Source organism: Trachemys scripta, chromosome 1, assembly GCF_013100865.1.
Source record: "Trachemys scripta elegans isolate TJP31775 chromosome 1, CAS_Tse_1.0, whole genome shotgun sequence".
In the NCBI taxonomy this organism is placed as follows: Eukaryota; Metazoa; Chordata; order Testudines; family Emydidae; genus Trachemys; species Trachemys scripta.
This window is the reverse complement of record NC_048298.1, coordinates 299,059,654-299,074,633: the sequence shown is the minus strand read 5'-3', so window position 1 is coordinate 299,074,633 and position 14,980 is coordinate 299,059,654. Positions and strand designations below refer to the sequence as shown.

The following is a 14,980-nucleotide window of genomic DNA, read 5'->3' as shown; positions in this document are numbered from 1 at the left end:
CTTTTCATGCTGAGGGAGCCAGGATGAGGAATTAAAATCATTATCAAATTATAGCGCCAAGTTGGGGCTGGGCATCATTAACCTAGAGAATCTTTAGAATATTTATTTAAAGAGTGGTATGTTTTCCTTCAGTGAGCAGGGAGGGTTTTTTTTCCTCTTGACTTACTCTGTGCCTTTCCCCCCACACACACATACACATACTTTCTTTTTGGAAGCAGTGGAGAGAAGGCAGCTTTTCTTGAACAACAGACCATGGAATTCACTTTTTTTTTTGGCTGCTTTCCCCCACTTTTAAAAAGTAAATTCCATGGTAGATTAGGACACACTTATTTACTGAATTAGGGATTTTTAAAAGTTCACATAAAACCTGAAGATGGTGTCAAAATTTGGAAATATATAAGTGAAATGCTTTGACAAATGCAAATCAGTGTAGTTCTGAATTTACTGGCACAGTAATTTGTCTTATCTCTTCCTGATTGATCTTATATTTAGTTGTACAAGGCTTAATTACATAAACTGCATGGAATTTGACCAATAATGTCAAAGGCTTAATGTTAACCACCACAAAAGCTAGCACATTTAGAGCTTAGTCTGCCATTCAGTCATTAACTCATCCCATTGTATAGAGGTAATGTAGGAAACCGGGCAAGCTTAAATTCATACATACTTTAATATCAAAGCACAATGGGATGAGGACAGGGCTGAATTCCTTTGCTTTGGCAATGCCAAGATAGTCCCTTAGCATTTGTTAACTTTTTTGTATTTGCCTTCTTTGTTTTTAAATAATAATATAAAATATTTTATAACAATTACAAATGTTCATTAACATCATTGCATGTGCACTGACATCACATTGCAGCTGGGCAGATGTCAGTATAGGTTTATGCGAGAGTTAAACTGATGATATGATGGTTTTATAGACCAGATATGGCACCTCGACAAAATGGTGAAAACTGTATTAGAAATGCATAGACCGATGTATTAGAGTGAACATTAGCTCCTGGGAAAAGGAAGAGCAAGCATCTCTCCTTTTTCAGGGAGGGGGCTTTCTTTAAAGTTCAGATTTTAAAATAATTCACAACTTAAAAGTTATACACCAAACTTTTCAGTTCTAAAATGCCCAGTTATAAACCTGGAAGCCACAGGGTTTTTAATAGAAATAGTATTTGACCTTAGACGGCCATACAACACAACATTTTTGCTTCAGTTCTGTTAACGATTTGAAACCACTGCATAAACTTCTGAGAACTTCTGTGCTATGAATTCTTTGTCCATAATAAAAAGACCAAACTTAGCCAAATTTATTCATTTAAAAATCATTAAGCAGTGGAAACTTTGATGGTATAATTTCCTGGTTTTTGGAAATACACTCTGGGAGAAATTGGGGCTAATAAATCTCAAAATCTAACTGATTTCAGTTAGTTTATAATTTACCATTAGGAGTAAAGCTTGGTTTTAATGAGAATGCTGTGCATGATGTGTGGGTGGTACATTTTCAACCACTTAGCAAACTGAGGCAAGCAATGCTAATATTGTTGACAGTTAAGCTATTAAAGAAGGGCTGTGCTTCCTATTGCATGCATTACACTGACACTATACTTTCTTTCCTTTCCTTTTTCCTGTGCCATGCTTGCTGTGTAGCAAATGGAATCTCTTGCAGTAAGTTGAAGTTCTTTCATATTCTTTGTCCATCTAGAGATGGACTAATACAGCCTGGTTTTACTGTTTGTTTTTTTTTCTTTTTATCTCTTGGCATGTTTTCCCTTTTTCTTTTCAATTTTTCCTTAGCAATTTTGATTCAACATGTTGTAAGTAGTAACTAAGTTGTGTTTTGAGTCACTTTTCTCTTGAAGCAGAAATCTAAGCTACTATTACAAATTCTGGCATTGTCACATATATCATTTAGAACAGCTCTTTACATTAATTTTGAATGTGAGTCAGTCTTGTTTAACAGTCCAGACTCTAAGTAGCTTTAATAAGCTAGAATGGAGAGCTGAAGTGGTTATTTTAAAACTTGTAATGTTTCAATATATCTCTATGAAACATTGGAAATACTAATTTTAAATTAGGTTTTAAAATGTTTTCATCATATGCTAATTTGAATAATTTCACCATGTTGTCATTTCAATAAGTTTTCACAAATAAAAAAAGTAAGCTGCATGATATGATATTTAACTGCTGAATATATCAAACTTGCATTTAATTCATATTAGTTTAGTTTTGCACAATTATGTTAGCTTAATCTAGTAGTCAGAAGGGAAAAACTGAATGTTAAAACTATAGTATTGGCTATCCTAAAGGTTCAAAAATCACAAGTTAACTCCCCAAAATCATGAGATTTTAAAAAAAGTTATATTGTGTTTTTTGGTCTGTGTTTGATTTTTGAATTCTCCCCACCTGCCCCCAGTGCATGTGTGACAATTACTGTGGCCCACTCTCCCAAAATGATTGGGTAAAATGATTTTGCCCCTGCAGCAAGAATCACCCCATACCTGCTCATTCCCCTGCTCAGGAATTAATTCTGCCCTCCCAATCCCCAAATCAGTTCTGTCCCCTTACCAGAGCTGCCTGTCACATTAATTCTGCTCATCCCCAATTTTGACCACTCAAGTTACCCCTTCAGTTCTGCCCCCACATCTGCCCCACCTTCACATCAATTCTGCACCTAGGGTGAGCAGACAGCAAATGTGAAAAATCGGGATGGGGGGTAATAGGAGCCTATATAAAAAAAAAAAGACCCAAAAATCGGGACTGTCACTATAAAATCGGGACATCTGGCCACCCTATCTGCACCCCACCCCCAAGCCTCAGCTCTGCTCCTTCTGCAGCTACTGGTGTGGGGGTGGAGGCAGCTGCAGTAGGTTTCTTCTTCTCCCCTTTGCCAGGCCAGGTGTTGCAAGGAGAGAGCAAGTTGTTCCCAGGAGGGAAGAAGGAGTGGAGCCGTCCTAAACTAATGGGATTTTTCTGTTCCTTCCTCCCCACTCTTGTGAGACTGGTTCCTGAGGGCACAGGGGGGAAAGCTCTGCCTGCTTCCTGTAGCAGCCCTAGCTGGCTGCTCTTCCCCAGGAAGTGAGCATGTGGGGAAGGCAGCCAGTCAGAGGGGTTTTCCCTCCAGGTAGTGCTGAAATTCACCGGAGGGCAGGAGCTTCTCAAATCATTGCGAGACTGGCTCCAACTCCAACCCTGGCCAAACTCTTGTGACTTGTGGAGATATTGCAAGGGTTGGTAACACTCTGTGATTAAATCAGAACCTTGTTTCTAACTAATTGCTGGTTACAAATTACAGAAGTATCATACTTAATCTCTCACGTGGGAGATGGGGAAGAAGCACTTTGCATTGCTATCAAGTGATTCCATCATGTGACACTCAGAATGAGCTGTGTCCAGCCCTCCTTGTTCTAATAAAGAGTTGACACAATACTGGTTTGGGGTAGAGTTGGTGAAATAGACCTCATAAAGCCTTTTGTGAGGTATTTTTTGTTAACAAGCTTCTAAACAGGGCCGCCCAGAGGATTCAGGGGGCCTGGGGCAAAGCAATTTCGGAGGCCCCTTCCATAAAAAAAAGTTGCAATCCTATAGAATACTATATTCTCATGGGGGGCCCCTACGGCAAATTGCCCCACTTGCCTCCCCCTCTGGGCAGCCCTGCTTCTAAAGCAACAAAAGCAGCCACTGAGATTATGTCTAGGCACAAGTCCTTTTGGTCCCTTTTGAAGCTTTAAAGATTGTTTTTTTTTTTTTTTCTTTTAAAAAGTCTGTAAGACAAATCATTCCCTACACAAGTTAATCCTTCCTCCATGAGAGACAGGAAGCTCCTTGAATTTGGATTCAAAGCATTTCCACCTCATAGTTCAGTCAGGGACACAGAATTTGGCCCTTGGTCCACCTGTAGAGTTAGTGGAGGGTTCAGAATCCCAAAACCCACACTCTTGGGAAAGCCACAACTCCAGGTCCATCTGCTCTTCTGAACCTCATAACTACTATAGCCATTCCATGATACCTTGGTATCCTCAGTCCCCCCTTGGGGATGGAGTTGCACATCGTGTTAAGAGAATAATTTTAAGTTAATACTCCTGGGGCAATATTAACTTAAGATGGCAGGAATGATACCACAGAGACCAGAACTCCCCTTATCTATGGAACTTGATTCCCCTTCCCAGAGTCCCCATGGAGTGATTTCATCAAGGTTGAGGAAAAGGGGGTTTATGTGGCAGAACCAGCACTTCCTACCTCCCCCACACATTCTATGTCCACATGATTGGATTCACTGCTTTTTGTTCCTTTCCACTCATAGAAGCAGAAGGGAGCACCGCCTTGTTATTCTTATTGTCGTTTATGACTTGTATTATCATAGCATCTAGGAGTCCCGGTCATGGGACAGGACCCCATTTTGGATTTCCTTTCTCTCAGAAGACATCTCTCTGGCCACTTTTTAATTTTAAAAGCATTATATATATGCAAGTTACTGCCCCTCTTTGTGCCTCAGTTTCCCCATCTGTAAAATGGGGATAATGATACTGACCTCCTTTGTAAACCACTTTGACATCTACTGATGAAAAGTGCTATATAAGAACTAGGAATTATTATTCTGAACTGTGACCAGATACAGACAAAACAAAATTGTGGGTGTTTTCACTCTGATATGATATGCCAACCAGCTTTTTCTTACCAGAGAAACAGTAATAGATATATCCCCAAATATGTTTTATTGGCTGCACAAAAATGACCCAAAATCTGCTGCTCTTTATTAATGTTTTCTCCTCCTATACATCTTTCCTTAGCAATTGGAACTGTGTCAGAGATTATATAAACTCCACTTCCAGCTGCTGTTGCTTTTTCAGTCGTACTGTAAACTCATTGGACAGGTGCATGAAGTTAGTTCCATGCCAGAGGTATGTCATAAGCACAACCAAGCCTTCTACTAAAATAATCACTGTATCTTTGTATTTTTATTTCTACATGTTTTCACCAAAAATTAATTATTAACCTGAATTATGGGTCTCCAAACTAAATGGTTCTATAACACTCCTTTGTCTGAATTAAAATGTGTTTGGGAATTCTGCACTGTATGTAAGAGACAGTACAGTGATTCAAAGTTTGAGTTCTTTTATGCAGTCAGTCTTCTATGGTAATTTCAGTAATTTGCATGGTAATGAGTGAGAATACTAAATTAGGCCCAGTCCTGCAGAGATTTATTCAAATGCTTAATTTAACATGTTGGGATTACTCATTCTATGTAAAATTAAATAAGTGCATAAGTCTTTATAGGATCAAAGAAAATGTTCAGGGAAATTGACCTTGCTTCCATTGTCTGGAAATGATACTTATTCTAGCCATGGTTGATGTTAGTTGGACTTTGTGGCCAGATCTACACTAGGAGCACTTTGCCACTATAACTATACCAGCAAATTGCTCCTGGTGGATGCAGTTTATACTGACAATACTGCACTTTGCTTATTCCAGACCCCTGAATGAAATAAAAAGCTTCTAGTGTAGATATAATTATACCAGCAAAAGCACATTTTTTCTGGTGTAACCGAGTCTACACTGCAGCTTTCCCAGTGCAGCTGTCTCAGTCAGAGATCACACCTCTTCACACCCCTGACTGACATAGCTATGGTGGCAGAAGTCTGTAGTATAGACTTGACCTTAAGCTTGCATTGTAAGTGTTCATGCCGTCCATACCTCTTCTGTGGATTCACAAAGGTCTCCAGTCTCTGCTGCTGTCAATCTGACTCTAGCCAAGAGTACTAAATTCACTTAAAAGAAAAAATATTAAAATTAGAATGTACGAAGAACCATAATATCATCATAGTCATTTAATTTTAATTTGATTCATAAACATTGTGTCGCTTGTTTTAGAAAATGTTTCCTAAAATTTCTCACTACATCTTTGAGATACAGTAGTTCTAAAACCATGACACAGAAATGGTCTGTTTTGAGCTTGATAGCTGGCCATTTCTCTTCAGATATTTCTACACAGATTACTTTTTTAAAATGCTTCACATCAGCAGGTTTTGGAGGCAAATATAGTCTCATAAATATTCCAAAACACATAATATATTAAGAAACGGTATTTTTCATGTAACTACTGTATATTCTGTGGTCATCACTTAAGAGAAGATGATAAAATAAATTACAGCATATGGTTTTTTTTCCTTGTAAAAATGTGTTATATATGAAAGTAGTGGGAAAGAACTAGTGCTTTTAATATGATTGTATTCTTAGAACAAGAAGTTTCAAATTGCAAAGTGTATACAGCAAGTAGCTCGCAGATTTTGTAGTAATTGGGGATTGTTTAATTTATATAGTTATTGGTTTAATTCAAGTGTGATTGTGGTGTGGACACTACACTCAATCTGAATATTACCATATCTTTATCTTGAGAAGCTGCTGCAAAGTATGTTTTGTAATATTGCTAAGCTGTTCTCTTTTACGGTAATGGATAATATTGCAGAGGACAGTTATTAGGACTCTAGTACCATGAATGGTAGACTTTATTTTTTAAGATCTTAGTAATTTTTTTAGTAGAAGATTGATTTTGTAAACATATTTTAGCACAATACCTGAGGTTAATGAGTGAATCAATGGGATCATTTGTTACAATTAATGCAACCTACAGAGTGGAAAAAACAATAGGAGGAATAGTTTTAATCATGAAAGTAGCATGTTTTGCTGGATACATTAACTATTATTTAAAAGGAATAGCCACTGTCAGTTGCTGTCACAGTCGATAGAACATGTTTATCGCATATTGTCATGTTCTGTTACATCCTTAGAACCAAATTAAGGCATTGTGAATTGTCTATCTTTTGCCACGTTAAATTTTCTGTCCAGTAAAAGGGTTACATAACTACTATCTCCTTATTGAACATTTCAGGGGGTTGATCCTGTTAGATATGATATATTTTGAAAGCTAGATGTGTTCTTATATGTTAAAAGCCAAATGCAAAGCAGATGATTGAATAAAAAATAAAAATAAGATCTTTTCAGTTTGTGTACAGTAGATGCATATACTGTATGAGAAAATTTTTGAGAATTTTTGCCATTGAGATGGAGAAGCATTGTTTTTGTATTAAAATGATGTTTGTTCCACGAGCAACAAATAATTCTAATATGATAGAGCTGATCTGAAATGTATTGCTGCTTCTTGATACAGAAGGAAAATATAAATATGTTTATCAATTCTTTTCTTTGAACAGCTCCTAAATATGTCAAGAGAACTGAGTGAATTAAAGAAAAATCTTAAAGATGCTACTGCTGCTATTGCAGCTGATCCTCTAAATATGGAAGCTGCCTTATCTGAGCCCACATTCAGTTCTACAGAAGCAGCCATTCAATCCATGCTGGAGTGTTTAAAAAGCAATGAACTTAGTAAAGCTTTACTACAGATAAGAGAATGCAGGCAAGTTTTCCCACATGATTTATACTAAACAGTCACATTATTAAAAATGCATGTTTTTATCAGTTTCCTAAGTGGATTGTTTCTCCAGCAAGAACATTTAAGTGATATCTTGAGTAACTTTAAGGATATTAATACTAGATCAAACAAATCTCATTATCCTAATTTCTTAATTATAGTATAGATCAAAAGTACTGCAGTGAAATTGTTTTTGAAAATTAATTCACTTTTAGGACCAGATCCTCAGCAGGTGTAAATCATTAGTTTATACCAGCTAAGGATCCAGCCCATTGTCTTTTCCATTTTTTTGTATGAGTTTTCTTTTTCCAGTTTTATATGATGGGGCTTACATTTCATATGGTATGTGAATTCAGTGTCTAATATTCTGGGTCTGATTAACAAGTGTTGTGAAATTATTTAGTTCCAGTATGATTATAGATATGTAGAAAATACAATTGATGTATATATCTATGTCAAATATCATCCCACTAAACAAGTAATAACATAAATATGCTTTCCATTGGTTGCGCTGCAGGAGTTTGTGGCCAAATGACATCTTTGGAAGCAATTCTGATGATGAGGTCCAGACACTACTGAATATTTACTTCCGGCATCAAACACTGGGCCAGACTGGCACTTATGCACTAGTGGGCTCCAACCAGAGCCTGACTGAAATCTGTACCAAACTAATGGAGCTGAATATAGAGATTCGCGACATGATTCGCAGAGCTCAGAGTTACCGGGTCATCAATACTTTTCTTCCAGACTCCAGTGTTTCCGGCACAAGTCTCTGACAGGAGTCTTGTGTCCCCTGTCTCTTTCAAGCTGGGAGTGCTGCCCTGCTGGAGTGAGGTGGTTCAGTGTCTTCTCAGCCTTAGAAAAGTTTGGTCAAGCTGTACTCACTCTTGCTACATTTAGGACTTCTTCTAAAAAGAGATGGGCAGAACTTCAAATGTGTAGCAATACTGTAAGGACAAAGGAAGCATAGAATATCCAGGACAGAATCCTTTGTTCTGTGTTGCACAAAAATTGGTTAGCATTTCACTGAGCAACTGCAACTCACTACTGAAGAAGTGACTTCCATTGCATACCAAAGCCTACTACACTGAACAGTACTTCCTTTTTAGAAAATTATTTTAGATTGGCAAAAGTGCAATGTTTCCTTCACTATAGAATATTTTTTCTTATAAAACGTGAACATTTTTTCTCTTTTTTGTGTTGTTTGGTTGAGCGAAAGCTGGGCAAAATGAAGCTGGCCACAGAACATTGCAAAATTGGTCGAAAGCTGAGAGCCTGTGTATATGAAACAAATTGTAAATGGACTACAATTTACTGTACACTGTAATTTGAATATGATTACTGTATCTTAAAACAATGAGCTGCTATGAAAGTACATTTCCTAATGTTGCTAGGCTACTGTTTCTGAAGGTACTGGATCATATTGCAGAGGTCTGTTCTTAGGCCCTGAATGCCATGAATGGTCTAGGTAGATTTTCTCTTTTTTTCTTCTTTTTGTTAAGGACTTTGGCTGCTTTTTACTAGAAGGTTGCTTTTATTAATATATTTATACTATTAAAGGATGGTTGATCTGATTTACCTTACCATTTTGTAGGAAAAAGTCACATCACATATTCAAAATCTTTTGAACTCTCACGCATGCATATTTTTATTTAATATAAATTTGGACTATAAAATTTAAAATATTAATGTGAAATGCAAGTTCTCACTTTACGTTCTTAAAAAGATGTCTTATTTGATTTGTTATATATATATATATATATATATATACCATAAAACATACAAGAATGACTTATATTATATATATATATGTCATTCTTATATGTTTTTGTTTCCTTACATTTAACTGCTGTTAAATGTGTGCATGTAAATCTGTTGCACATCTGAGACACTCTTATTCAGACATTATATAACTTATTCAGGCTGTAAATACACTTAGTTTTTTGTGAAGTAACATTGGTTGATATTTTGATCAGTACATTCATTTAACTAAAATATAAAAGTCGTATATCACAACTGTGTATGTGCTGATTGGTTTGCTGAAGATCTTGTTCTCGACTGAGTCTACAATACTGACTCAAGCTATTAATAACATGCAGACACTGAAATGTTCATAATTATTTCCTTCTGAAAAGTCTAAGCCCATTATACAGAAAGAAAGTGTAAGATATCTGTATTCTATTCCTTAGCAATAACATGTAAAGGGAAGAGCAAATTGACTGTAGATTTAAAAAAAAAAAGTTTCTAAAATCTCATGGTTTAAAGTTCAGTTCTGAAAAGTGACTATGACTTTAGCACTGTGGCCTTCCAGCTTTGTGTCTGAAAGATTTCCATCTCAGGTGTTCTTGGTTTACAGGTACTAACATCTTCTAACTGGCAGCGTTGCCAATTCAATCTGGCATCTGAGAGTCAAGTAGCATTTCTTCCTTTGAAAACACAATGACTTGCCACCCTTCTCTTATTCCTTGCTTGCACAGCTATAATTGATTGGTCCTGTAATTGGAACTTGGTAAACAACTGTGTTGCTGCACAAAAAGGTATATAATCCATCTCTCAGATCTGTGTTGACCCTGAAGGGCTACAAGTACTAAAATGACTGCACCACAACTAAAGGTGGGGCAGAATTTGTGTGGGCTTACCCAAAGAAGGACAGCTCTGCATTGTGATTGGGGGAGGGAGAGAAAGAAGGTCAGAAACTGCTGCAAAAGGTGCTTGGTGGTCAACTTTGCAGCAATGATTCACTCCCCCCTCCTCCCTGGTATGTGCATAAAGGTACAAAACCTGGGGGAGGCAAGTCTCTATGTGAAAGCAGCAACAAGGAAGCCAGCAAAAAGAACAGGAGTACTTGTGGTACCAGAGGCTACATCTACACTACAGGGGGGGGGTCGATTTAAGATACGCAAATTCAGCTACGCGAATAGCATAGCTGAATTCGACGTATCGCAGCCGACTTACCCCGCTGTGAGGACGGCGGCAAAATCGACCTCTGCGGCTTCCCGTCGACGGCGCTTACTCCCACCTCCGCTGGTGGAGTAGGAGCGTTGATTCGGGGATAAATCGATCCCCGAGAGGTCGATTTCTACCCGCCGATTCAGGCGGGTAGTGTAAACCCAGCCTTAGAGACTAACAAAAGGAAGCCAGCAGAACAGGAACAGGCTGGGGCTCTAAGCCTTGCTGCAGGACCACGTGGCAGCAGCATGGCCCCAAGAAAGCATGGCTCCAGAAAAGCAGCAAACAGCACTGGCAACAGCATGGTTTCAGGGGCACAGAGAAGGGTAAGTTCAGGAAAATGGGGGGGTATTACTCCCCTCCCCTGGCCCCAGAGATAAGGAAGGGCAGGCACAGGCAAATTACACAGAAGGGGACAGTGAAAAGAAGGGGAACTAGTGTCCCCTGCCCCAGGGCCAGTGCAACCATTTAGGTAAACTAAGCGGGCGCCTAGTGGTTGGGGGGCCTAAAAGCCCGCTCAGGTGAGGCAGTGGAGTGGAGGTGACCTGCGGCGGGGAGGGCCGCCCGCAGTAACGGGGGGGAGGGGGCGCACAGGGGAACCACTCCCCGCCCCAGATCACCTCCACTCTGCCTCCTCCACTGAACACTCAGCCCCCGCTCTAAGTCTCCTCCAATCGGCGCTGTAAGCCTGCAAGGGGAGGAGAACTAGAGCGGCGCCGGAGGAGGCAGAGCCGAGGGCGGGGTTAGCTGCCGCAGGGGCGGGGCATCTCCCTGGGCAGGGTTAGCTGCCGCGGGGGGGGGGGGGGTGGCGGGGGGGGGGGGGGGGGGGGGGCCGCCGGGGGGGGGGGGGGGGGGGGGGGGGGGGGGGGGGTTGGGGGGGGGGGGGGGGGGGCGTGCAAAACTTCCTTGCACCGGCCCTGCCCCCAGGTCCTATCACCCCCAGGCAGCCTGGAAGGTGCAACCAGGGACGGTGAATTTGCAAGCAAGGTGAAGCAATCAGTGTTTGCAAAGCAAGGAATTCAGTGTGCATGGAGGGGGAGCAGTCAGTGAGGTGGATGACTCATCACCTAGGAATGAGGAGTTATAAACATCAGCATGGGTTTGGTCCCTCCTCTCATTTCACTTGGAGCAAGCGGGTGTCTCCTGGGAGGGGGAGGGAGCAAGGGACAATTAATGTGGGGGGAGGGACAGAGGAAGGCAAGAACAATTTAACTGTTCATAGCTGTGTGCTCCTTGCTGCTCAGGTGCCTATACCTTTGCTGGAAAGGGGACAGGCACAGGCAGGGCAGCAACAAGGGAGCCCATGGACTGGAAGGAAACCAAAGACAGACAATACTGCAGCAGGGGCAAGGGGGCTCACAAGTACGTGGACTGCTACTGTTTAATAACCCAAGGCAGCCTCATGGACTAAGGGAGGCAAATGATCATAGGAAAGTGTCCACGCACTCAGGTGAGCAGGTTGTGTGCATTAATGGAGTGGTCGGCTAAGATGTGCAGCAAATGGTCAGTGATGTTTCTGAGGTTTTCTCCACAGCATTACAATGCTTCAAAGGGCGCAAGGTAACCTAAAAAAACAGGATGTTTTCTTCCACCTAACACAAGGGATGGTGGTAATGCTGATCCTGGGGTGAGTGTAATCTAAACCACACAGAGACTGGGGAAATGGGTGGTAGAGGTGTTATCCGGCCTTCCAGCCTGGCAAAGGGTGGCAGTTGCAGGGGCCACAGCCAGGTGCAGGGACTGTGCTTAACCAGTCACTCAGTGAGTTCACCTAAGGGGAACAGGAGTCAGCCAATTGGGGTATTAAATACTCTGAGCCCAGGAGTGGAAGGTTGAGAAGCCTGGGCAGACCCACCTAGGGGTTGCACCTTCAAGGGGCGGGGGTGCACTGACAGTATTACACAGCTGCTGCAAGCTAATTTGCATTTACAACAGCAGTTTCAGGCAGCTAGGTGTGAGGGGTCTGCACAGGGTGACAGGGTAGGCCCAGCATGGGCTCAACTTTTAGCAGCACGACAAGGAAGGGGCACAGGGCAACTCATCAGCCATCAGGGCATGTGACCACAGGGGACAAGGTAGACACTCCCCAGGGGCCTATGGGGGAACAGGACTCTGCAATACGGTTACGCCGCGGGAGCTGACCTGATGGGAGTTCACCTACTCAGTGCAACTAAATATAGAATTCTCACAGGCAATTTGTGCAGGTAATATCCCTATGGCACAGGAAGGTGTTCACAGGCAGTAAACATGGACAAGGCAAGCAAAACAGCAAACTTCCCAAGAGGCCAAGGGTGCGTAGAACACGAAAAAATGGGGAGGCTACCCTCATCGTCTAGGCGGGTGTTATGGTACAGGCCCACCCAGACAGCAGCCTGGCCTTTGTCAATTATATTAATATAATTAGGTGGGCACCCAATATGTTTGGGGGCATATCATAAGCCGTTTCCATTAAGGGCAGCAACACAAACTGGAATAAGGTGGTATCAGACACTGTGGTTCAAGGGCATAACACCAAGGGCACCAGGGGTTTGTTCATACTGCAACAAGCCCGAAGAGGGCCCCGGGCCCGTAATAGTATTTGCTGGGCATTTAATAATGGTGGTTGTTTAAGACGCCTACCACTGGCAATTTTATTTCAACAAGGCTATGCCCATGGGCTGTTCAGTATCCTGTGTAGCTTTTCAGAAATTTAGTACAATGTTGCACTGGGCAGTGGTGCAATCAGTGGAACTAAACCAAATAGTGCATTAATTGCACAATTTTTGTTCGCAGAGCGAGCTGGGTCAAATGAGTGTTTTCACCTCTTGGACACGTTTCAGGCCCTGGCTAAATAGTTAGGGAAATCCCTAGCGAAGGACAAAACAGAAGGCCCCTGTCGAGACATTAACCTACCTGGGCTTTGAGCTGAACTTTGCTTGCAAGGTTGTTGCCCCAGGGTGGACTTTTGGTGCCAGACTGCCAGTGGCACCGGCTGGCATAGCCAGACCACACAATTACATATGAGTCACTACACAAATGTAGTAAGACTTGTGGGTGTGGAAAAGTTTTCTAAATAAATTTAAGAGGGTATCATTGTGGAGGTACAAATGGTTATTAATTTGGGTCTAATATACAATGGTGTGCTGTTGTTGTGACAACATGGCAGGGGTACAGGTTATCAATAGCCAAACTTTCAGATCACACAGGATTGGAAAGTTGGTAAGGGCATTTGTCCTCCAATGCTTAACCTTCAACATCTGTTTTTTCTTCCAAGCACGTGCCGGGCATGGATAATGGCATGGCAAACACCTTGTCTCATTTCCAGTTTGCCATGGGCTCTCTGGAACCTTGGAATGTCATGTGGTTGGAGAAATGCAGATTTTTTGGCTCCAGCCTTTATTTTGTTTTAAAGAGTCTTGTCAATACAAGGATCCAGAGAATGGGTCCCCTATGCGGCCCTCCGTTAAAGGCGGTTGCTGCAGGTCAAGGACAATGCAGCTGCTGGTGCCCCTTGACGATCACACATGGGACAATGGGTTCTTTCTCCCCAGTAGGGCTGCTAGCCAATAGGCCATTTGCAGATGTCTGGAAACCCAGCATGGTTGGGGGGAGGCAGCCAAGCAAATGGCTGGTGCCTCCTTGCGGTGGCTGTTCAGTGCAGGTACTCCATAGGGAGGGCAGCCGGTGACCAGATAAAGAACTTAAAAGGAGGTATGGATAAAGAAAAAGAATGGGGGAGGGGGTTCAGGAACTCCCATGACCAGTACAGCAGGGAGCCAACACCCCCTCCCCCCCCGTTCTCCTAGCCCTCCGTAAGCCTCTTGCGAGGTTGGTGGATGGTAAGGTCCAAGCCATGGGTCAGCTGGGGGACCTGGATGGAAACAAAGGGGGGCCGGTAGAAGCCCTGGAGAATTGATGTGAATAAGCATGGATTTCCTGCACTGTACACTTTATTTGCCAGGTAGTCCCAGACATCTATATAATAAAGTTGGGGCCTGATTAAAACCCATAACAAGTCTCCTGTCCTTCTTGCGGTGTATCCAGACAAAAAAATCCACTTCTAGTTGTATGACTGAGTAAACACAGGGAAAGTCTGTTCAGAAAGAAATGATGTTATACATAGTAATTTTTTTCAGAGCAGAAACATTTTAAAGGTAATGGAAAACAAGATATCAAATCTCAACTATATATTTCATTTCTAAGTACTGTTTTGAGTGACTTTCATTAGTGAAGTACTGTAAGAACTTTGTGTTGGTGCTCATTAACATCACCCGTTTCAATATATTTCAGCCCACAATTTTATACCCATCTGGGATTTTTGTGATAAAATAAATAGGGATCCCAATTTGCATCTATGTGAATGTGGATGCAAGTATTGAGGCTGGTCACTGGGACCTTGTTTTCCTGAGTGAACTTATTATACAGTAAAAGGAACTTAGTTTTAGCCACTAAAACTATTAGAAGAAATAGACAGTTGGAACTGGAGCAGTAGAAAATTTAATCACATTCTCCCTGGTCTGCCCATTTACTCTTAAAATTACCAGTCCCCTATGAATAATAAATGTTAGAATTTTCCCTTTAAATCCCCATTGCCAGCTGACTATACTGTGTGACTGAATGCAACTCCCACAA

General features: G+C 41.5%; 1 protein-coding gene across 1 annotated transcript in view; it reads left to right on the top strand.

Annotated features, from left to right (window-relative positions):
* The window catches only part of FRY (FRY microtubule binding protein), a 305,106-nt gene extending 295,431 nt beyond the window's left edge, over window positions 1–9,675 (top strand). Inside the window, exons 52-55 of the mRNA XM_034778453.1 lie at window positions 1,642–1,659; window positions 4,782–4,892; window positions 7,203–7,405; window positions 7,938–9,675. Of these exons, the coding sequence (XP_034634344.1) occupies window positions 1,642–1,659; window positions 4,782–4,892; window positions 7,203–7,405; window positions 7,938–8,196 (591 nt within the window). The 3' untranslated portion in view covers window positions 8,197–9,675. The remainder of the gene's footprint in view (window positions 1–1,641; window positions 1,660–4,781; window positions 4,893–7,202; window positions 7,406–7,937) is intronic.
* Window positions 9,676–14,980: the final 5,305 nt, after the last annotated feature.